The sequence below is a fragment of the Sus scrofa genome, chromosome 5 (genome assembly GCF_054392235.1).
Source record: "Sus scrofa isolate SSC_HxYL_T2T_F1_AM1 chromosome 5, Sscrofa_HxYL_maternal_Yorkshire_Landrace_v2.0, whole genome shotgun sequence".
NCBI classification, from domain to species: domain Eukaryota; kingdom Metazoa; phylum Chordata; class Mammalia; order Artiodactyla; family Suidae; genus Sus; species Sus scrofa.
Genome location: NC_139387.1, coordinates 12,348,916 through 12,373,534, shown reverse-complemented (window position 1 = coordinate 12,373,534; position 24,619 = coordinate 12,348,916). Strand labels below are relative to the sequence as shown.

The 24,619-nt window shown below is 50.5% G+C and overlaps 1 protein-coding gene across 1 annotated transcript in view; it reads right to left on the bottom strand.

The window, feature by feature from the left end:
• Positions 1-5,037: 5,037 nt before the first annotated feature.
• The window catches only part of LOC146403145 (uncharacterized), a 92,421-nt gene continuing 72,839 nt past the window's right edge, over positions 5,038-24,619 (bottom strand). Inside the window, exons 4-5 of the mRNA XM_084957813.1 lie at positions 9,366-9,607; positions 5,038-8,081 (exon numbers count right to left, since the gene is read on the bottom strand). Coding sequence (XP_084813939.1) covers positions 9,519-9,607 — 89 coding nt within the window. The 3' untranslated portion in view covers positions 5,038-8,081; positions 9,366-9,518. The remainder of the gene's footprint in view (positions 8,082-9,365; positions 9,608-24,619) is intronic.

Sequence of the window (24,619 nt, the reverse complement as noted above, 5' to 3'; positions counted from 1 at the left end):
AACCTCCATATGCCGAAGGTGCAGTTCAAAAAAAAAAAAAAAAATGGTAGTTTCAGGTCCTATTGGTCCAGCGCAGGCATCTTTGCTGAAGGTGGACAGAGACCTTTAAATAAGAGCTATGCCATTTAAATACGCACAAGGCCCACTTTCCAAAGCCAGCTTCTTCTTCCTTTTCATTCATCCGTCATTTAGTGACTGCAAGCTACCAGGGAGGGAAAGTTGTAACTGCCTTTTAACTCAAGCTCTAACTGTCTGCCAGGCACTTTGCCAAGTGCTTTACCAACTGGCTGCTCCTTGGGCACCATTTCCGATCTTCTCGGCCTCATCTCTTACTCCAGCCGCTGTTGGGAGGGGGGCATAAAGTTCCCCGAGTTTCATGAACATGCACCCTGACGCTGCCCCACCTCAGGCCCCATGTGCATTTCTCACTTCCTGTCCCCAGATGCCTGGGGACACCCACTCTTCACCCACTGACATGAGAAATGAAAGCGAGCACCCACAGGGCAACTCTTGGTGGAGGGACGCTTACTTTCCTTGGGCAGATGGTTCTGAAACCTCTTAGAAGGTACTTTGGCCAAAAGGGTAACAGCTCCTAGTATCGGTTCCTTTCTGTCCTGTTTCTATTTCCATCCATCCTCAGGCCTCCTTCCTGAATCACTTTCCCAGATAAACTACCCATCCATACATAAACCTTGCGGGAAACCCACGTGAAAACAGTGGGTACCAGAAATGGCCCTAGAAACTCCCCCTCAGGTTCATATCTGTGAACAATCAATAATCCCAGGAACTCAGCAGCAACACACGAGCTCCGACCTTCACTTGCGGCCGATTGATGACAATCCCAGCCCAAGCAGGAGAGTATCGCTGCTGCCCCGGGTAGAGGCAATTTTCACACTGAAGGAGTTTCAAGACCCAGCTAAGAAGCCAATCCTGGTGGAGTTTCACCAGTGAGATATAAAAATGAGTAGGGGAGCTCCTACTGTGGCTCAGCAGCTTACGAACCCAACTAGTATCCATGAAGATGCAGGTTCGATCCCTGGCCTCGCTCAGGGGGTTAAGGATCTGGCATTGCCGTGAGCTGCTGTGTAGACCACAAATGCAGCTCGGATCCCAAGTTGCTGTGGCTGTGGTGCAGGCCGGCAGCTGCAGCTCTGACTTGGCTCCTAGCCTGGCAACTTCCATATGCCACAGGTGTGGCCCTAAAAAAAAAAATAATATAAAATAAAATAAAAATGGATAGGGAAGAAGTCATTAACATGGGGGGGTGGAACCCACCTGCAGCCTGGCATTCAGTGTCTGGTACAGATACTTGGACTCACCCTAACTCTGCTGAGATGGCTCCTTGAAGGTCAAACACGATGGTGTTCTCACTCTAACAGATGAGGTGGAGGGGCTGGACCTGCTTTGGCGTAGTGCTGAGAAAGGGGCCAGAAGACGTAGGGAGGCAGGAAGGCTAGTTGGGTTTATTATGTGAAATGGGCGAATCCATCCTTCACTGAGGCAGTAAGGGACATACGGGGATGGGGGGTAGTGTCAGGATGGAAGGAGAGCAAACCAACATCTTTGAGAAATACTGGGGACAGTCATCCTGTGCAGGCGACAGTCATCCAGGACCCTGCTTTCCAGGGCCACTTCTGGGACTCAGTGTCCATGCCCGGGATCCAGCCAAGGTTTGTGTGTGGAGGGTTCATTTGGAAATGTGATCCGGGAAGGAGGAGGGGGGGACCCAGGGAAATAAACACAAGATGGGAAGGAAGCCAATACAAGGCCCTGTGGTCCCTCTGATAAAGGTGGGAGATGCAGCCACGGAAGGACAGTGCCCAGTGTGTGCATTCCGGCCACGTGGCAGCACCTCGACTGCAAAGGCCAAGTGAGTGGGTTTACCGAGATGGACAGCAAGGCCGTCATCAGCCTCTGCCTCAGGCTCCACTCTGGCGGGGGTCCCAGGTGTGAACGTGAACATGACCTAATTCCAGCATCACTGACGCCCCCACCCCCGCACAGGTGCCTCTGAGAAGTGGCCTGAGGGACAGAGGAAGACAAGCCCCCTGGCCACTTTCTGACCATGGGTCCTCTGTCCTCCCTACCTAGGTGGCTCCTTTGTGGCTTCAAATCGCACTGCTCGCTGACAGACTTGTCACCTGTCCCAAGTGCAGAATCCATTATTATTATCATTAGCGGTAACGCATCATTAAACAACGCATGCACTAATCTCATTAAGCCATTTATTTCATTAATTTATTTTAATTCATGTAATTAGTTAATATGATAATGCTTTCTTTCCTCCAAAGACAGCCTGCGGGTATCTTTGGTAATGGATGTTCACACGTTGAGAAGGAAGAAGTTTAGGGAGTTGCTCAAAGTCACGGCGTGGCCTGGTGGGGGTCATTTTGCCCACGGGGAAGCCCACGGCCCTTTGATCTCCTCGTCTCCCCGAGTGTCCAGGCCACCCACTCCTTGGGACTTGACTTAGGGGTCACCTCCAGCAGGAAGCCCCCCCACCTCCGCAGTGTCTCCTGGCTGGGTTAGATGGCTCTCTGCATAGCGCCTGGCACACCTGCAGAGGGGCACCCCTCCCCCTGATTAGAATGCACATCCTTTGAGAGAAAAGGCTGGACAGAAACAACCACAAACACAGCAACTACCATCCTTCACTGAGCATCTTTCCCACACGGCAAAGACCCCTTGATCCACACTCCAAAGTTGAGAGGGGAGAGTGGTTTTCTTCTTGGCTTTGGGGGGCAGAATTTGAGGGGAGAGTTGTAGGGGTTTGCCAGGGGATTGTGCTGGAATAAGGAAATGGAAACCTCAGGCAGTTAGGACACTTGCCCAGGGCTACCCACTGGAAGTGGGATACAAAGTCCTGCCCAGGAGTTCCCTTTGCGGCTCAGCAGGTGAAGAACCTGACATAGTGTCTGTGAGGACACAGGTTCAATCTCTGGCCCTGCTCAGCGGGTTAAGCATCTGACATTGCTGCAAGGTCCGGTATAGGCTGCGGATGTGGCTCGGATGGATCTGGCGTTGCTCTGGCTGTGGTGCAGGCCAGCAATTGCAGCTCCAAATCGATCCTTAGCCTGGGAACTGCTGCATGTCGCAGGTGCAGCCATAAAAAGAAAAAAAGAAAAAAGAAACAACAGCAAAAAAAAACCCAAAAAACCAAAAAAACAAACTCATGTCCAGATGACCTCAAAGCCAGCTCCTTAACTACCAAGCTTGGTGATCTTATTCATCCTAGAATCCTAGAAGTCTCCAAGCCTAGAAAGGAGTCTATTGACTGAATGCCTGTGTAACGAATGCTCCCTTCACAAATTTGGCTCTCATGAAAAAGAGAAACGAAAAGACCCCATGGCTGAAGGAGAAGGGACAACGACAGGTTTAGAGGAGTTCTGTTAGGATATTGATCCTTCACGGTAACGTTTAAGGACATTAAACTGTTCAGCGCCATTGATGGGATTACATTTTCTTCTAAGGCTTAAAACTACAAACAAAAACAATAATTCCATTCGTTGTTGAGAATGGTAATAATCCTGGTACCTATGAATTTTATTGCCATGGTAACTGTAAAGCCCAGAGATAATAAATCAAAAGGTCCTGCCTGTTGGGGGGAGTGCGTTTTGTTGCCCATATTCCATCAAGCGTCATAATTCCATTCGTAGTTAAAAATTGTAATAATGCCCTTGACGATAATTTTTATTGCTTATACCTGTAAAACACAGAGATAAGAAATAATTTTGTCAACTGGAAAGTGGTGATAATAACTCAATTGTATTAGTGAGAAGCCTGTGGTTTGGTTTCAGTGTGACTAGCATTTTGATTGAGGGGAGAAAGGTACCATCTGAGATCATCACTCAAACGCTGCTTTAAATTGGTCCTTCCATTTCTAGTGCCTTGGTGGCGAAGGAAGAATGCACTCAGAAACGGGGTTGCTGGTGGCTCTGCCATTGCCTTGTGACCTACCCTGGGGCTCAGTCTTCCAATCTGTTAAATGGAACAATAGGGATTCCATTTCCATGTAGATGGATGTCGTGGTGGCTCTGATCACGTGGGGCTTATGGTTTGGGGGGGGAATGATGATAGATATTTACACTCCACACACCTGATTCATGTATCAGTGAGGAATCTATCAAGAAAACAGAAGCCATTCTGTGTATTTCAAGTACGAAGGATTTAGGGTAGGAAATCGAGGGCTTGCACAACGCTGGGGGACAGGAAGCCACCTGCAATGAGATGGTTTTCAACAGCTCACCCCGAGGCCACTGGGAAGCTCCCATGAGCCAGCTCAGCCTGAATCCCTAAGGGAGGTGCCTCTCAAGAAGCCCACCTGGACACGGCTTCCAGCCTCATGTCTGCACACCTATGCAGGTGCAGTGCCTCTAAAGAACAACGACTCTCTTTCTCTTCCATGAATCCTATCTTCTGAGAGTGCCTCATTGGCCACTTCTAACCTGGAACCACCCTGAGAAGGGGATGCTGGGAAATGGCCGCTCCCAGCCTTCACTCAGCAGTGAGGGGGCGACAGTGATGCGGAACTGGCCACCGACAACCCCACAGAGTTAGTAAGTTATCGTTTTTTCTAGAGTCTGGAAGAACAAGCACAAGAGCCAGGAGGGACGTGTTAGAGGGGACCTGGGGGCACTTCAGAGATTCTGGGAAGGCTTCCTGGAGGAAGTGACATTTAACTTGAGATCCAGAGGATGCGTCAGACTAAGTGGCGTGAAGGGAATGTTGAGAGGCTGAGGAAGAGAAAGAATTAGAGAAAAGTATTCCAGGCAGTGGGAACAGCATGTGCCAGGCAGGGTTTTGCTTTCATGGGCCACCTCTGGCAAGCTTCTCCTGCAGGTCAGTAGCAGAGCCCCCGCTGGTGTGCTCGAAGTGAGGCAGGGAGATGACACGGAATTTTCACAAACGCAGTGATGGCGTTTGCTCATGTCACCAAGTGTCATCATCCACGGACTTCACCATAGCACAGGATTTTTTTTTGGGGGGGATGAAAAATTTTTCATGAACATAGCATCTCAGAGTGAATAGAATGCTGACTTGTGTTTTTACAACTTCTGTGCCTTGTTTAATTTATTTTTGACAGCATTGTCATGTTTTTGACAATTAATTCATGTCTTTGCCCTCCCTAGGACTAAAAGGCATGCAGGCTCCCCCAGGACTCCCCCAACCGATCACACCTATGATCTTGCTTAGGAAAACATTTCAAAGACAGAAGACACAGGACTGGATATTTGGGGGTGACGTGGAGGGGGGAACAGAGAGATCTTGCATTCAGTTCTGAACATGTGGATTTTGTGGAGACATCCAAATAGGGCTGACGAGGGACCGTTTCTATGTTGGTCCAGAAGCCAGCAGAAAGGGCTGGGCTACAGATAGAGATTTTGAAGGCATGGGATGCAGGTGGTAACTGAGGACAAGACGGTAGATGGAGAAGCACAGAGCAGTTGGGAGGGAGCTTTGGGGAACATTGGCACTTAGAGCCAGGTAAACGACAGAGGGAAAGTGTCCAGAGAAGTGGGAGGGGAGCCAGGACACTCGTGTACCAATTAAGCCCACGGAGCCAGGCGTTTCAGGAAGGAGAGAGGTCCCAAAACTATCCACGCAGTTAGCAGCGTGGAGAACGCTGGCGACCACAGTGAGAGCTGCTTGGTGGGTGGAGAGCGATGGGGAACCCAGAGCAGCCTGGGCTGAGGAGGGTGGGGAAATGGGTGTACAGGCCACCCTTGGGGGCGGTGTGGCACCCAAGGAGAGGGGAGAGGCAGGGTTGCAGCTGAAGAGAAGCGTGGGGTCAAGGTTGAGTGGAGGTTGGTTTTTCAAAACATCAGGTTTGAGCATATATATAAAAGATCCAAGAGAGCAAAACGCAAGAGTGAAAACGGCAACCACAGCAGAAGTGGGGACTAAGCTAAGGCAAGCAACACACGGGGTGCATGCGCAGCAACGTGGATGGACGCAGGGACAACTGTACCAAGCAGAGCAGAGCAGACAGAGAAAAGCAAACGCCATATGATATCACATATATGTGGAATCTAAAGTACGACAGAAAAAGAACTTACTATAAAACAGAAACAGACTCGAAGACATAGAGAACAGATTTCTCGTTGCTAAGGGGGACGGGGGATGGGAGAGAGATGGATTAGGAGTTTGGGATTAGCAGATGCAAACTATTCTCTATAGGGTGGATAAACGGCAAGGTGCTACTATATAGCACAGGGACCTATATTCAATATCCTGTGATAAACCACAGTGGAAAAGAATGTGCATGTACGTGTAACTGAATCACTTTGCTGAACAGCAGAAGGTAACACAACATTGTAAAGCAACTCTATTTCAATAAGTTACATTTCTTTAAAAAAAGATTCAGGGTGGGAGTTCCCATCATGGCTCAGTGGTAACGAATCCAGCCAGTATCCATGCGGACGAGGGTTCAATCCCTGGCTCTGCTCAGTGAACTAGGGATCTGGCGTTGCCGTGAGCTGTAGTGTAGGTCACAGACACAGCTTGGATCCTGCGTTGCTGTGGCTGTGGTGCAGCCCAGCGGCTACAGCTCTGATTCAATCCCTAGCCTGGGAACTTCCATATGCCTTGGGTGTGGCCCTAAAAAAAACAATGACAACAACAACAAAAAAAAAAAACAGGAAGAGCAGAAAGCTCCAGTGGAAGCTGGGAGCCAAGAGTTCAGGCTGGGATGCTGGGCACAGAAGACCTAAGGCTCCATGGGTCAGTGTGCAAACCTCTGGTCTGGTTCCCGTTTCCCATATCCATCCATGAATTCACTGCATCTTTCCATCCAGCCTCTAAGGGTGGGAGGGAAGTGGAGGGATGGGAAGCGGCGGGAAACCCACCCAGCCACGGGATCCTCTCTCAGCTGCAAAGGTGAGCTTTGCTTTCAACTAACCTGGCACCTTTAAATTAAATGTATTTATCTCTGCCCTGCCTTGTTCTGTTCCCTGAAGGATTCAAGGTAGTGTACAAAGATACACGTGACACAAGATAAAAGCTAATGATGTAAACAGGCAGATAATAAAAGAGCAGAGGAGAGTGAAGGGGGGAAAGGTTTGCCTTTAGAGGTGCTCACCACCCCAGCCACTGGCCAGAAAGGGGTCACACACGGAGGAAGAGAGAGAAAGAGAGAGACAGACACAGAGACAGAGAGAGAGATAAGAAGGAGAGGGAAGAGGAGAGGAGGGGAGAGAGAGAGAGAGGGTGAAGCTGAGATTCACACCATACAGGACACCTTGGGACTCAGAGGACCCTTTCAGATCTGAGTTTTCAGACCCCAGCCCCACTGCTCGGCTGAGCCACGTGGGCAGGTCCCTTGGCATCCTTTGCCTCAGTGTCCCCATCCGGGAAGCATGGATAATAAGCTTTGTCTCTTCCTGCCACCCCCGTTCCACCCACTCCTGGGCTGGGGCCGGCACCAGGAGATGACAGATGTCAGCCCTTGGAGGGGATGCTGTGATGTCTCCTGTGACGTTGGTGATGGTAGTGGTTTTTCCTACCCTGCGGACTTTGCAGAGTCCCCCGATTTGGCTGGGCTCGGGTGTGTCCCAGTACCTGTCATCGGGCCTGGCAGGAGGACTAGTAAGATGAGGGGAGGGGGCGTTGTCTGGCTCTGGGGGAGCCCCCTGTCTCCCTCCACCAATGGAAAGGCCGGTTCCCGGAAGTTTTCTCTCCATCACTCTGAAGCCTTCTGGGGACTCAGGAGGGGTTGGCAAGGAGGCAATTGTGGAACGGAAGCCCCAGAAACCAGATCCGTGAGGCTGGCATGTCGCCCTCTTCTCTGAGTGTGAAAAGCCCATAAAACAATTAGAGCCCACGTTGCCCTCTGCCAAGCAGGACGGGTGTTTGTGCTTTGTCAAGTGTAATCAGCCAGGTGATAAGGGCTCCTCTTGCAGCTGTGGGCGAAGATAGGCAGCCCCATAACCTGGGGTCACCTGCAGGGCAGGGGGTGAAAAGGTAAAGGGAGGAGAGGCAGCACCCCACCCTGGGCCAGAGAAAGTTTCCAGCTGGAATTCTGACCTGGTCAGCGGCCAAATTCTCTGATCCCGTCGGGCTTGGCCCAGACCTGGGCAACGTGGCTGGTAGGAGGAAATCAGAGGTTAACCACTTTTCACCAACAAACAGGGGTGATAACGAGCCTGGAGGCACGGGTTGAGGCAGGCCGTTTGTCAAATGCGGAATCATTTCTGTCCTGAGCCCAGGAGCTCCCGCTGTGACACAATGGGATCAGGGGCACCTTGGGAGTGCTGGGACATAGGTCCCATCCCTGGCCCCGCACAGTGGGTTAAGGATCTGGCTTTGCCACAGCTGTAGCTTAGGTCACAATTGTAGCTCAGATCTGATCCCTGGCTTGGGAACTCCATATGCCACAGGGTAGCCAAAAAGAAATATATATGTATATACATATCTCAAGTCTGCAACACTGCCCCCCACCCCTGCCCCAGGACTACCCACCATCCAGCCTCAGGGAGCCGCAGGGATCCCCAGGGGACCCTGTCTAGCTGCAGCCTGCTTCAGTTCTGATTAGACAGTCCTCAGGTCCTGCCAGGGGTTAAATACTCTGACTGTCTCCCCAGCCAACAACCCTGGCCTCCTAAGCATGCATATCTTAGGAAAAAACAGCCCCTCCTGTATTTGAAAGCGGGAGGGTCAAGTTAAGGACAGAGGGAGGGGACAGCTTTTCAGAGTACCTGGGGACCCAGGTGACTGCCATCAAATGCTTTCTTTCACTTAATTCTAACCATGGGGAGGTCACTCTGCCCTTTGAAAGTAGCAAGTCAGGAAAAAAGCCGGTCACTAAATTTCCACCAGCGTGTCCTCAAGAGAGATACTTTGGGAGTTAACGTTGTGGCTCAGAGGGTTAAGAACTGGACACAGTGTCCATGAGGATGCAGGTTTGATCCCTGGCCTTGCTCAGTGGGTTAAGGATCCAGTGTTGCTGCAAGCTGCAGCATAGGTCGCAGATGCAGCTCGGATCTGGCATTGCTATGGTTGTGGTGTACGCTGGCAGTGGTAGCTCTGATTCTACCCCTAGCCCAGGAAATGCCCTAAAAAGACACAATAATAATAATAATAATAAAATAGATACACAGCAAAGACCTACTATATAGCACAGGGATCTATAGTTAATATCCTGTAATAACCATGATGGAAAAGAATATTAAAAATAATAGATTATAAATATATATATATATATATAAAAGAACCACTGTGCGGTACACCTGAAATGAAGACACTGTTAATCACCTATAGTTCAATTTTAAAAATTTAAAAATTAAAGAAATAAGTGACCGCCTTTTACCCGGTAGTGCCATCCTCAGAGACCATTCATAGGTAGGACATTCCCCTCCCTGCCCCCCTACCTCGCAACTGTGTGGTCCCAGGTGTCCATGTGCCCTGGAGGATGCTCAGCCAGGGTAGCACACGCAGCCTCCATAGAAACGGGGAAGTCGAAGGCGGACGGCAGGGGTGGGGGTCGGGGGCAGGCATCACACGCTCATTGCACGAGCAGATTTTCATTTTTGCACGTGAACCCAATCACAGCAGGAGCATCCTCTCCCCAACCGCTTCTGCATCTTCTCTCTCTTCTCAGTTCTTCCTTCTCCTACTCAAGAGAAAAAGAGATTGAAAGATGGGCATGGGGCGTTCCCGTCATGGCTCAGTGGTTAACAGATCCGACTAGGAACCATGAGGTTGCAGGTTCGATCCCTGGCTGCACTCAACAGGTTAAGGATCCATCGTTGCTGTGAGCTATGGTGTAGGTCGCAGATGCGGCTCGGACCCCACGTTGCTGTGGCTGTGACGTAGGTCAGCAGCTACAGCTCCGAGTGGACCCCTGGCCTGGGAACATCCATATGCCGCAGGTGAGGCCCTAGAAAAGGCAAAAAGACAAAAAAAAAGAAAGAAAGAAAGATGGGCATGGATCACAAACCTTCAAGTGGGAAGGCCCTTGAGGGGTCACGTGGTTCCATTGACTCACTGAGGCTACGTGGACAGTGGACAGTATCATCGGGCATTAGTCAATTATCACACTCTCTTGAATTCACTTGCTGCCCATTTCCCACAGGCTAAGGACGAGTTGCTAACAGCTTTCTCAATGGGCATAATCACCCAATTTTAGAGCTGGAGAAGGGAGGAAAGATGCCAATTGGGACATACTTAGCGTCACTTATTCATACCTCGCATCTCGCCATGGGTTCTGAGTTATCCACTGGCAATTAGATCTTACCTTCCAGACTTCCCCATCACAGGACTTTGGTCTCTTAGAATTTGGAGAATGTTAATGCTTCTAGAAAAGTCTGAAACTGGGCCTCATATACATTGGGCCTCCTCCCAAGCCTTCAAGGACTCTAGCGCCTACAAGAGACATCTGCTTCACTGAACAGGCCCTTTGCTTTATGTTCTGGAGGGAAAGACAGGAGTGACACTGAGTTGATCCTTTTAAGGAGCTCATGATGTACTTGGGAGTGATGGAGATGGGTGCAAAGGAGGCCAAAAGAAGTCAGAAATTAGTAAAACAGCAACCACAATAAATGCTGAGAGTGGGCATACAGAAGAGGGAAGGACAGGGAGTTCCTGTTGCGGCTCAGTGGTAATGAACCCAACTAGTATCCGTGAGGATGCGGGTTTGATTCCCGGCCTCACTCAGTGGGTTAAGTATCCAGCATTGCCGTGAGCTGTGGTGTAGGTCGCAGACGCAGCTTGGATCCCGCGTTGCTGTGGCTGTGATGTAGGCTGGCAGCAACAGCTCCGATTAGACCCCTAGCCTGGGAACCTCCACATGCCGCAGGTGTGGCCCTAAAAGGACAAAAGACCAAAAGAGAAAAAGTTAAAAAAAAAAAAAAAAAAGAGGGAAGGCTGGCAGGTGCTGAGGGCTTATGGGCCTTTGATCCTGGAACGTGTTTATTCCAAAGTGTCATTTTACAGACCGAGGATGAGACCCAGAGAAGGGAAATGAGTTACCCAGGGAGCCAGGAATGTCGAGGCAGAGCCAGGATGAGAGCCCAGTGCTCCGGACTCTGCATTTATTTCTCTTTCCTCTCTGGTTCTTAAGTTTCAGGGTCATTCCTCTCTAGAGCGCATCTATCTCCTGACACCATGCAAAGCATGCTGGGATCTTGGGAGACAAGGCTAGAGACCTGACTGTGAATCTTGGTCCCCTGCTGTGTGACCTGGAGCAAGACACTTAACCTCTCCAAGTCTTCTCCTGTCACCTGCTGTCCATCTATCAGCTCCATGAGGGCAGGGACAGCTTCTCAGGTGTCCTCCCCAGGACTGAACTGGGGGACTCACAGCTTCCAGGTCAGCAGTCTGTGCTCTGGGAGACAAAACTGGGCAGGAAATAAAGTTCAGAGGTATCAGGGTACTGAAGACTTGGGAACAGATGAACAGAAGGCAGAGAGCAGAATGTGAGGGAAGAGCGGAGGTCTTCACGTCCCTGGGTCTCCCTCCTCCTGACACCTAGTAGATGTGGAGGAAATGTCTGCTAAAAGCGGTAAAAGCTAGAATGAAATAAAGCCATTTGCAGCAACATGGATGGACCTAGACATTATCACACTAAGTGAACTAAATCAGACAAAGACAAATACGATATGAGATCACTTACAGGTGGAATCTAATAAAAATGATACAAAAGAACTTATTTATAAAACAGAAACAGACTTACAGATTTCAAAATCAAATTTATGGTTACCAAAGGGGAAACTGGAGTTCCCGTTGTGGAGCAGTGGTTAACGAATCCGACGAGGAACCATGAGGTTGCGGGTTCGATCCCTGACCTTGCTCAGTGGGTTAAGGATCCTGCGTTGCCGTGAGCTGTGGTGTAGGTTGCAGATGCAGCTCGGATCTGGTGTTGCTGTGACTCTGGTGTAGGCCAGTGGCAACAGCTCCAATTGGACCCCTAGCCTGAGAACCTCCATATGCCGCAGGAGCGGCCCTAGAAAAGGCAAAAAGACAAAAAACAAACAAGCAAACAAAAACAAACAAAGGACAAACCATGGAGGGGAGGGATAAATTAGGAGATTGGGATTAGCAGATACACACTACTGTATATAAAGTAGATAAAACAACAAGGTCCTGCTGTACAGCACAGGGAACTCTATTCCACATTCTGTAATGTCCTACATGGGAAAAGAATCTGAAAAAGAATGACTATATGTACATGTATAACTGATTCACTTTGTTGTACACCTGAAATTAATATGACGTAGTAAGTGAAGTATACTCCAATAAACTTTAAAAAAAAAGAAAAGAAAAGAAGGCATTCCCTTTGTGGCTCATTGGGTTAAGGATCCAACATACTCTCCCTGAGATCCCTGGCCTCGCTCAGTGGGTTAAGGATCCAGCGTTGCCCTGAGCTGTGCTGTAGGTCACAGATGCGACTCGGATCTGGCGGTGCTGTGGCCGTGGCTGTGGTGCAGGCCAGCAGCTGCAGCTCTGATTTGACCTCTAGCTTGGGAACTTCCATAGGCCGCATACGCAGCCCTAAAAATAAATAAATAAACAAATAAAAAGAGGAAATCACAGGAGCCTAGGGAAGCAAACCACAGCCTGGGAGTTTTATTATTTAAAGTGCAGCCCCGTGCTCAACACCAGGTAACTGCTCATTACATTGAACTTGAATTGGGGTTAGAAGATCATCCGGGGAGCAAGATGGGCAATTGCACGGAGAGCAGGGCAGAAGCAAGGCCGGCAAAGGCTCCCCAGGCGGCTCAGGAGGGACCTGGGATGCCAGGCTAGGGCCTCGCTTTCACCCGGGGGTGGAAACCAAGCCATCAGAAAAGCCCTGCTTTGGGAAGGAAGACACACCAGGAGTGGGAATTCCGCTAAGGAGAGGGAGTCTGGGCAGAGAGCGCCACCCCATGGAGGACCGCGCTGCTCAGCGGGGTGAATCTAGACCGAGATGGGATGGGGCCACACTGTGCCCTGGGCGGGGTCAGGTCCGCCCCCAACACCTGTGGGCCTGGGGAGAGAGGAGACGAGGCTCAGTACTAAGACCCTTAGGGGTCCGCGCTTAGCATACCTTCCCGTAAGGTTCTAATCCTTCTCCAGAATGTCTGACCAGCAACCGCCAGCAATGCCAGCCTGGAAGGATGCTCCAGACGCAGACTGGGTCCCACATCGGCCGCAGTCCCCGTTTCTTCCTTTTGGGGCGCTCTCGGACCCTCTCCCTGCCAGCCCCCAGCCCCCTGCTCTGGCCCATGACTGATTCCAGTTCCAAGAAGCCCGCCAGGCAAGCAGATGGTCCCCATTGGCCGGCGTGGCGTTTCCTTCATGAAATTATTTGGGACTGAGCCACAGAAGGGTGCAGACGCACTGATTTGGAGCCACTCGGGTTGTTGATGCAGCTAGGGACCCGCTAATACTTGCCTCAGCTCCTGCACAACCTAGAATCAGCCGTGACCATACGTCTAAATATTTAAAAATTATCACTGTCTACATACTCTTACATAAAATATGTGCTATCCTTCTTCCTTGACAAGTAGATCTTTGTAGCAATGACAAGAGGGGAAATTGAGGGGAGCAGGGTCAGGAGCCACGCCAGGATCTTGCACCAATCAGTCTGCCTGCAGAGCCCAGGCTTTGTCCCCTCCACCAGGCTGCTTCTCCTGCCTCAGCCCCCCGCCCCCCATCAAGCATCCTTTAATTTGCAGTGGATGCTCTCATCTCCACCTCATTTAAGTATAAATGGACCCTTATCCCAAAAAGACTGTGGGCCTTTCACCCACTCCCTGGCAATCCTCTTCTCAGAGAAAGAAAAGGAAGACCAGATTTCAGAAGGATCAGAGTCATTGGAAAGCCATGCCAACTCTTTCCAGCTCACCACCCTCCTCTCCCTGCTAAGGTCTCTGCATTGCCAAGGAGAACCTGGGAACCACATTTTCCAGAACCTTCTTGCCTATACGGCTCTGGGGGAGAGTCTGCTCTGAGAGGAGCTGATGTGAGATTTGGAAGGTCCAAGCAAAGGAGAAGCATCATTCTCAAGGAACAGCAGCTCTTGGGAAACACTGGCTTCACCGCAAACAGCCGAGGTGGTCGGAAGAAGGTTCTAGAGATCCCCAGGCATTGTGGCCTTTTCTTGGCAGGCTGCTTCGGTCAGGTCAGGTCACCATACCTAGATTTGGGGAGCAGGTCCTCTGACCTCTGACCTCCAGCCCTTCCAACTCTTACAGAGACCCCTGCTTCTGTAGTCAACCTTCATGCCTGGAACACATAGTCTTCCGTTTTCCTGACCCAACTCCAACCGATATGAAAGTCAAGGCTGAAAAAGAACATTGACTTTTGACTGGACTATTGATTTATGAAAAGGGTTGAAATGTGAGAGATTTCTTTTTGTTCCATTAATTTCCCAGAAGGGCCATGATCCAGAAAGGAACTGAATGCGTAACTCATGTCAGCTGAGCTTTGGGGACAGACTGACGTGTGGCCCTGACAAGTGGGCCCGTGGTGGCCCTCGAAGGCTTCCTCTGACCAGGGCCGTCTCCAGCCCATTTCATCTTTGGAATCCCACATGGAGGTGGAGAGAAAGCAGGACATGGCAGGGAAAGAAAATAAGACTTGCTCTGATCAGACAACCAGCCTCCACTTGGCTGCCATGCTGGTTTTTCCCAGGAAGCCCTGACAATAGGCGGTGCCTCCTACAAACAGCTTGGTCTCCTGGGAACCACCCATTCCATCCCCAGTAGGCACAGCAGTCCAAAGGATCCCCCCCCCCCCGAAAAATCCATATCAAATCCCTAAAACCTGTCAGTATTACCTTATCTGGAAAAAGCATCTTTACAGATATTACTAAGTCAAGGATCTTGAGATGAGGCATTTATCCCGGACTATCCTGGTGGGTCCCAAATCCAATGACAAGTGTCCTCATAAGAGAGAGGCAGAGGGACAGTTTCACAGCACCAAGGACCCAGAGCTGGAAGGCACCATAGGAGGCCATGTCACCTGATTAGAAGTTGGAAGGCTGTCACTAGATGAGAAGGGACTTCATCAACTGATGAGAAAGCCCCTTGCTGGCAAACACGGTCTCTCCTCTGGACCGGCTGTGGAGCCAGTGGGTCAGCTTCACTCGGAGGAATGGGAACAAGATGAGGGGGAATCGAGGTGGCCCAGGTCAGTGACAGGTGTGGGTCGGCTCTGGAGGTGTATCTGCAGGCTGTTTCTTGGGAGCCTTTTCAGGGACAGCAACTGGAAGAAAGTACAGGTTGCAGGCCTGAGCAGAGGGAAAGTTGGGCTCAGATGCTGAGATTACAGAAGCTCAACTGCTCCAGGGCTGGGATGGCCTTTCAAAGCTGTCTCAAATTATATTCCTCCAGGGACCTGTCACTGCATACAGGTGGCTCCTGCCAGGGGGTGGAAAGATTACCTAGGACAAAGTCACTCTCTTCACCCAAGTGCAATGCCTAGAAAAGGACTCAGCTGTGAGCCACCAGCAGCCTCCGATCCCAGCAGCTGAGGGAAAGAAATGGGTGCCCAAGCCTGCAGGGGAGATTTGGGTAGCAAACCACTGCACCTATTTCTCACCACCAACTGAGAGAAAACGATGTCCGAAGGATTTAGTAAGAAGCCACGCCAAGAATATTACAGATGTTTTGATCATAGAATGAACATCCCTGGGATTTAATAAGATATCAGAGTTGGAATAGGTCTTGGAGTTCATTTGGTCCAGAGGTGACAAATGATTGGCATTTATACTCTCCTAGTCTGGGCCACGGCAGACATCACTAATCAATTACAGCCTTGTTTCTTTGACCAACCTGATGGATGCAGCCTCTTCTCCTCTCTCTCTCTCTCTCTCTCTCTCTCTCTCTCTCTCTCACACACACACACACACACACACGTGCTTCTCAAAGGCGCTGCCAGGAGGAGCAGCTTACTCCCCAGCCCACAGTAGCCAGAGGCAGAGCTGGTGGGAACCAACAGGGGGCCTCCCCCCACTCTCCACCCCTCCCTCCCTCCTTCCAACTAAACCTGTCTCGTAGGACATCTGCTGAGACAGCAGCCGCTGCCTGGCACACAGCAGGGGCTAAGTCAGTACCCAGTCTCCTCTCCTTGTTGAATCTCTGTCTCTCAGACCCAGGTCACAGCCTCAGGGACAAGGGTTCCCATCCCCCACTGCAGACGGCAGGTTTGCATCAGTGTTGTTCCCCACCATCCACTCAGCAGGTTAGCGAGGCCTTAATCTGCCTCCCCGGAGCCAGGAGGACTTCATCAAGGGTTATAGGATAATCCTGATTGTATCCAAAACCCTTCCCCTAACCTGGGAGGAAAGAAATTCACATGCTCAGAAACGGGGTGGGGGGAGGTGACTTCCCCAAACAAGTTGTCATCATCACACTGCTATTTTTAATCCTCGTCACAGTTGGAGATTGCAGCCAGATGTGGGGCTCGGCATCACCCAGGCAGAACGCCAGGGCGGGCGGTGGTTAGAGAGCGGGGGTACTGCCCCTCTGTTTTACAAATGGGGCTCCCCAGAGAGAACGACTGACAAGCGCAGGACACCCACCGAGCCCCCTCACCCAACTTAGGTCTCGTGACATGAGGGCCAGGGCTTTTGCTACCACACTCTGCTGCCTCCTACCCGGGTTCGCAGCATGACACGGGTGACCAGGAGATGGCTGGTTTGCCCCTGCCGTGGAGCTGGACCTAGGAGCTCTGTCTCCCTCTGGTGGCCAGACCGGAGATGTGCCCAGAATGACGCTGTCCAGTGTCAGCGGGAAGGGGAAGCTAAGACCTAAGACGGGGAAGGAGATGCCAGCCATCACCTCCCACCCGCAGCCTGAGTCACGGTCGATTTCCTATTTAGGGTCTCTTGGCCCAGTTCTCACTGCCATGATAGTAACCGGAGGGACCTCAGACTCCATTATGGGCTGAATTGTGTCCCCACAAAAATTCACATAGTGAAGTTTAACCCCTAGTAATTCAGAATGTGACTGTATTTGGAGATGGTGCCTTTTCGGAGGTGACTGAGCTAAAATGAGGTCCTCGGGGTGGGCCCTGATTCAATCAGACTAGTGTCCTTGTACGAAAGGGAGATGAGGGCACAGACACAGAAGGAGACTATGTGAGGTCACAGGGAGAAGACAGCCACCTGCAAGCCAAGGAGAAACCAAGCTCGCTGACACCTTGATCTCAGATTTCCAGCCTCCAGAACTGCAAGGTCATTTCTGCTGCTTAGGCCACCCCATCAGCCGTCCTTGATGACAGCAGCCCTGGATGTCCCCTCATCCTCCTTCCTCCTCTAGCCTCCCATCTGCTTCCTCCTCCCTCCCTCCCTCATCTCTGAAGATAACCCCCTTGGTCATTCATTCTGCAAGTGTTTTCCAAGCATGGCAATGAACTAGTTCCTGGAGAGAGAGAAATGAATAAGACCTTTCATTCATTCAACAAATACTCACCGAGCACCTACTAAGTACCAGGCTCTGTTCCAGGCATTGAGATGCAGTGACATACAGGACAGGAAGGATCTTGCAGCATGCAAGGTGCAGACCATCAGGCTGCTGGGGAAGACTGACAGGCAAGCATTGAACACGTCTTCTGCCAAGTTCTGGGTGCAAATTCTATAGGGAGTTTGCATTGGATGCCCAGCAGCTCAGAGGAGGGAATAAACTCCCAGGAGAGTGGAGAGCAAAGGGCTCAGGAAGCCAAGAGGACGAGGTGATGCCCACGCTAAGCCTTGAAGGATAAGGAGGAATTCTCTCTCCCTCTCTCTCTCTCTCTCCCTCTCCAGAAAAAGATCCACACGCCAAGCAGTGCTCAGTGGATATTTGCCGGCCACGTGAGCAAAGAAATTAAAGGACACAAGTTTAGATGGATGGAGAGAAGGGAGGACTGAGCCAACAGATGGACAGGCAGTGGTAGAAAGAAGACAAAGAAAAGAAACTTGCCCAGAGCTGTTAGCCCGCCCCAAGCCGACATCTGTTCTGATCTGAAAGTTAAGTATGGTATTTGGATATTTTATGTTCCATCCTGCTTAATAAATACAGTGGAACCCAATGCATGAGAACACCGCATCATTATAAAATGAGATTTAATTATTCTCCCAACTTGTGAGAATTAACAGGCTTCGGAGAAAACACGTGCTCTCAGGCAGCCATTTGGCTCAGCAGGTGTCTCTCTCCTAATTCCTCCCGTCCCTCAGAGGCAGGATGCAAGGGGCGGAGTTGGTGGCCCCCGCCACCCTGCCTCTATGCATACGGGTGTGTACATTCGGGACACAGCTGCGCAGGGCCACAAGTTCATGAAAGCCAAAGGTTCTTCCTCCCAGCAGTCAGGATGTGGCTTTTTTCATTCAGCAGAGATTTATGGAGTGCCTACTATGGGCCAGGCATCGATCATCCAAGGTCTTGGGGAGACAAGGGGAGCAAGCAAGCCAGATCCCTTCCAGAACACTGATGATAGGCTGGCCAGGGAGACAAGACTCATAAACCAGCAGAATATCAGATCATGAGAAGCACTGTACAGACTTTAAATCAGGTGTTTTCCCAAGAGAGGAGCTAGATGGCTCCTTGGACCTGGTGGCCTGAGACAGGCTCTCAGAGGAGGTAACATTGAAATTGAGGTCTGTTGTGGTTGCCGGGGAGGGGGGGGGGATGGACTGGGAGTTTGGGGTGAGTAGGTGCAAACTACTATATTTAGGATGGATAAGCAATGAGGTCCTGCTGTACAGCACAGGGAACGACAGCCCAGCACTTGTGATAGAACATGATGGAAAATAATATGAGAAAAAGAATATATATATACACACATATGTACCGCAGAAATTAACATATCATTGTAAATCAACTATAATTTTAAAATTTTTTTCAAAAGAAATTGAGGTCTGAATGGAAAAAAAATGGGGTAGCCGCCCAAAATCATGCTCCGGGTAGAGCAAAGACAAAGATGCCAGGGTGGGAGTGAGGGACGGACACCCCCCCCCCCAGTGAGAGGGTGGGAAGAAGAACGCGCTGAGATGGGCACAAGCAGCGGAGGGTCCTGTGGATCAGCGTAAGGACCTGCATCTCATTTTCAGGGCAAAGGGAAACCACTGAAGGCTTTTAAGGGGTGGTCAGGGTCATAAAACTAGTTTTGATTTTTTAAATTTAGTTTATTGAAATATCTTTGATTGACAATATTGTGTTCGTTTCTGTTGTACATATAAATACATCCTTTTTTTTTTTTTTTTGTCTTTTTGTCTTTTTTAGGGCTGCACCTGCCCAGGCTAGGGGTCAAATCAGAGGTGTAGCTGCCAGCCTACACCACAGCTCACAGCAACGCCAGATCCTTAACCCACTGAGCGAAACCAGGGATCGAACCCACCTCCTCATGGATGCTAGTCCGGTTCATTAACCACTGAGCCACAATGGGAACTACCTACATCCTTTTTCATATTCGTTTCCACTGTGTTTATCACTCCCTTGCTGTATAGTAGGACCTGGCTGTTTACCCATCCTATAGATAATAGTTGCATCTTATTTTTAATTTTAAAAGATTACTCTGGCTACTGGGTGGAGACCGGGTGATGGAACTGGGTGGAAGTTGGGGAACAGTGAGGGGACCCCGTAGCCAAGATGACATTGGTGCAACCTCTGTCCTGCACCCCCAAGTTACTCCTTGTCTCTTAACACCCTCTCTCCCCAGTCACATCTCCTTTTGTACGGAGCTCTGCAGCCCAGAAGGTACTTTCACATGAAAATGACACTGGATTCCAATCCTCACAACAAATGCAAGAGGCAGTACGGTCATCCCCACCTTGAAGACAAGGAGACTGCGGCTCAGAGAGATCGAGTGACCTGTCTAAGGTCACACAGCTAGTTAGTGGTGGAGCCGGGGACTAGAAAAATGTTTCTCCCTGATGAGAAAGAGGGCAAATAAACACCGCGCGCACACACACACACACACACACACACCCCATCACACATATACACACACACGCACTCACATACACAGCTTTGAGAGAGTGACAGCTAGACCCACAATGCCCAGTGCCAATTGTATGGACAAAAGGCCAGGACTTTTGCAGTCTAACAACTCACATCCTTTGAAGAAGTCCCCCCCGTGTGACCGGACACTCATTCCAACAAGGCATTTTGCACTCAGGGCTCTTCGGAGCCAGGGCAGAAGGGCAGATACGTGCCGGCTTTAAAGCCAGAGTCCTCCAGTGGGATTCCAGCTCAGCTACTTCCCTGCTGGGCCACCTGGACCCTCTGTCTCTTCAACTGCACATGGAATTAACCTGGCTTTGAGGGTGGCTCCAGGGCCTGGGGCAGTTTGAATCCTCTCTGTGGGGGCAGTCTTTCTCTCAGAGGTTAGTTGGGATATTTTGAACCATCCCCAGGCTGCTGGGAGTTGGGGGATGGATGGGGACGGCAAGGACACTCAAGCTGAAACATTTGCTGGTTTGCAGCTCAGAGCCTGGGCGGCTCTGCCTCTGCTCCTCTCTCTCTGGGGATCCCCCGACTCCACCTTGGCCTTGGCCCGGGGAAACACCCCCACTTAGTGGCGACTCTCCCCTCTCCTGGGGATGGGTGAAGAGCCTAGTAGGCAATGGGCTTCCCACTGGAATCACCTGGGCAGGTTCTGACTCGAGGTTCGGGGTGGGGCCTGAGACTCTGCCTTTCTAAGTCACTCCCAGCAGAGGCTGGTACTGGCGGTCCTCAGACCCCAGCTTGAGCGGCAGGGAACACGGCATTCCTGAGCGGTGCTGGCCAGCCGCAAACTGGCAGGGGCTCATGCAGGAAGCTTGTAGGTTGTCAGTGGCCCCTACTCTTCCCCACCCCCACCTCCCACCCCATCCTCCCAGCCAGAGGTCTGAACCAAAGAAAGGGAATTGGATTGGGTTAAACAGAAGGAAATGCTTTCTGGTGTTACTCAAAAATGCAGACAGAGAGAGTGTCCACAGGCACAGGACACAGGGCCAGGCGCTGAGGATGCAGAGACAGGAGCTCACAGCCTGCGGTCCAGCCATGCAGGGTCCTGGGGCATCGAAAAGCTGATCTCTTCATTCTTAGCAACAGTGACTATTTCCACAAATCCCAGCAGGGGGCAGGAGAGAGATGGCTTCGTCCAAAGGGATTCAGCATTGAAAGGTGCCAAATTGGAATCCTGGTTGTGCCCTTAGCAGGTCGCGTGACCCCAGGCGAACAAACTCTCCTCTCTAGCCCTCAATTTTTGCCAAAAAAAAGTAGGGGGGCTTGTGTGGGAATGCCGTTGGTTGGCATCATCTCTAAGGCATTTTCCAGTCATAAGATTTCAAGATTTGCAAGAGACCGTGTACGTAGCAGGTAGGCACACAGACAACTGGACCACCTGGGTTTGCTGCTTGTCTCTGCCAATCACTAGCTCTGTGACACTGGGCAAGTGACTTAACCTCTCAGTGCCTCAATTTTCTCGTCTATAATAAAATACCTGTCTAAGACTAGTTCGTACGCATTGAAAAGGGTAAGTAAATTAATATGTAAAACACCACCTGGCCCTTTGTAAGTGCCAGGCGGATACCTGCTATTATCATGTAAGGGGTGCTCTTAAGTCCTTGTCAGCCCTTTTAAAAACCTCATTAAGCCAGGAAGACTGAGAGGAATGCTAAAAAGAAGAAGATTCTAAATTAGAAAAACCTTAAAAGCGAAGCAGTTTTAAAGAGCCAGGCGTGTTTTCCCTGCCCCCGTTTTTCTGGCCACAGAGTAGCTTCCCAGAAGAAATTCTCAACCTTTCTCCCCACGCTCACTTTTTAAGAGGGTGCCAAATGACCAAGGCCTGGCCAATCAGAGCTTTCCATCTCCAGGGTCAGTGATTGGTTCAGGAATGGGCATGTGACCCAGGCCAGGCCAATCAAAGGCATCTCTGGAACTGTGCTAGAAATATTAGCCCCACCCCTACCCCCACCCCATCAATTACTGTGAAGGAAAAAAATCCTGGAGCTACCTGGGCATGCTGCCTGAGAATGGGGCCAATCCAGAAGCAATCTGAGTCAAAGCGAGCATCATCTGAATTCCCGGTCCAGACACTCCTGACTCCAGACCCCCAAGCTTCTGAGTTCTATATGCTGATAACTTATTTGTTTATTTTATTTCTTAAACTGGATTTGGGTTTCACCTGAAAGTTTACTAAAATGCCTTATGATGGGTATAATGGAACATCTGTCTTCTCTTCTGTGATGCCCAGATGTAAAGGCTCTTTCTTCATGGGTGAAAAGGAAACACCTGTTGACACAATGCATGACGGGTATGAGTGTGCCCATTCTACAGACGGGGAAGTTGAAAGTAGCAATAAAGGTCACACAGGTGGCAGAACTTGATTAAACATGGCCTATCCAGCTCTAAAGGCCACGCTTTCTACATTAACCCATGCGGGTCTTCTCTGAACATACCCACTCCCCTTTCCCTGAAGAATTAATCACTCCGCAAAAAATAGTGGTGTTGAATGTCGATTGGTGAGTCTCAAAGGATGGTTCCTGGCTCAGGACACTTGTTAGAAATGCAAATTTGGGGCCCCGATCAAGAGCCACCACCACTTCGGAAACTCTGAGGCTGGGAGCTGTGATTGTGTTTTAACAAGGCCTCCAGGAGATTCTGATGCCTACAAGAGTTGGAGCACCTCTGCCAAACATGAGCAAGTCAGCTTCATTTTAGTTTAATTAGATATTTGCTGAGCAGTCTGCCAGGGCTGGGAGGTGCAGAGGGAGGCCAAATGAGGCCCTTGACCTCAAAGGGTTCCCAGCCTCGTGGTAACAAGCCAAATCGGCCCTCCCCAGCCTCCAGACCAACAGCTCCAAGTTGGGGGCATTTGCGTCCCCCATTCTTGATTCCTTGGCCACAACCAACACTTTCAAACCTCCAGGCCTTCAGATATTCACCCTGCCCGCCTCCACCCGCGCCCCCCACCTCTCAAAGTCTCCTATTCTCTCTTCAACATCCAGCTTCAGTGTCACCTTCCTGAGGGCTCCCAGCAGAATCATTAGCCCCTTATCTAGAAGGGGTCCCCTAGCTGGACCAGTGCCCCTGAAAGAGCGGTCTCTCCCACCCAACCGTGGGTAATTTGAAGGCAGAAACTGTGTTCCTTCCTTCATCCGCCCCAGAGCCCAGCACAGGGCCTGGCACACAGTAGATGCAATACATGTCTGATGAGCGGGTTAAGATGGGGATTAATGGCAGCCCTGAAGGACAGAAAAGGCTCCAAAGCATGGCCTGAGAGGCTGTAGGGTCTACACTTTGCTCTACCAGCTGTGGTCCCAGAGCCAGCAGCATCAGCACCAGCATCCCCAGGAGCTTCTCAGCAAAGCACAAGCTCAGGACCACGGAGATCCACTGAGTCAGAAACTGCATTTTAACAAGATGCCCAGGTGACCCACACATTTTAAAGTCTGAGAAAATCTGCAAACGGTTATCTCTGCACCCCCCTACCCGCCCCCCCCCCCGGTTTATGTTCAAGAAATTATCTTTGGGGGTGATTCTTTTTTTGTTTCTTTTTTTTTTTTCTTTTCAAGGCCGCACCAGTGGCTTATGGAGGTTCCCAGGCTAGGGGTCCAATCGGAGCTGCAGCTGCCAGCCTACACCACAGCCACAGCAACACCAGATCTGAGCTGCATCTGTGACCTATACCACAGCTCACAGCAATGCCAGGTCCTCAACGCACTGAGCGAGGCCAGGGATCGAACCCGCAACCTCATGGTTCCTAGTCGGATTCGTTTCCACTGCGACACAATGGGAACTCCAATTTTTTTTTTTTCTTATTAGCGCCACAACTGCTAGGGGGTTAGGGGTTGAATTGGAGCTGCAACTGCCAGCCTATGCCACAACCACAGCAACGCCAGATCTGAGCCAGGTCTGTGACCTACGTACACCACAGCTCATGGCAACACCAGATCGTTAACCCACCGAGCGAGGCCAGGGATTGAACCTGCATCCTCATGGATGCTAGTCCGCTTCTTAACCCCCTGAGCCACAACAAGAACTCCAGGGTGATTTTATGAACATAAAACACATCTATAGATGCTATCCGCTAAAGCCACTTTCTGCTCCTCTCGGAAAACTCCCAAACTTGACACCTGCTGGAAAACTGAGGGGCCCATGGACAGTCAAGCCTCAATTCCCCTCCCCAGGACACAGCTGCTGCCCCGCCATCTGAGAAGGGAACAGAGACCCCACTTTCTCTCTCTGCCGAGCTCTCGGCATGGCAAAGACTTCCAAGAAAGATACACAGAGCTTAGTTCTGGTCAAAAAGCCTCCACTCATCTAGGAAGGCAATCAATAAAGGCAAGGGGAAATCTGCGACGCCAGGAGATCGATCTCTCTGTGTATTTATGGTGCCCGGATTCCAGGGTGTTTGGGGGGCTGCGGCGGGATGGGCAGCGTCTGTGCCTGGCTTCCCGGAGATCCTGATTCCCTTCCGGAGAATTATGGGGTGTCCTTTGTCTCTGCTCGATAACACCCTGGAGTTACAGAGCCATTTAGAAACGAATTGGCTCATTTTTCTCCCTCCCCTTTGCTCACGGTGACAGGTCGCCCTGGTCTAGGAGTTATTAAAGGAACAGATAGGACACTTTGCCCATTCCATCTGGCCCGTGTTTGGCTTCACTGGCCTCCCTCTGTCACCAGCAGGTCCTAAAGCTTTAACTCCTCGTCAAAGATAACAGCATTTTAGG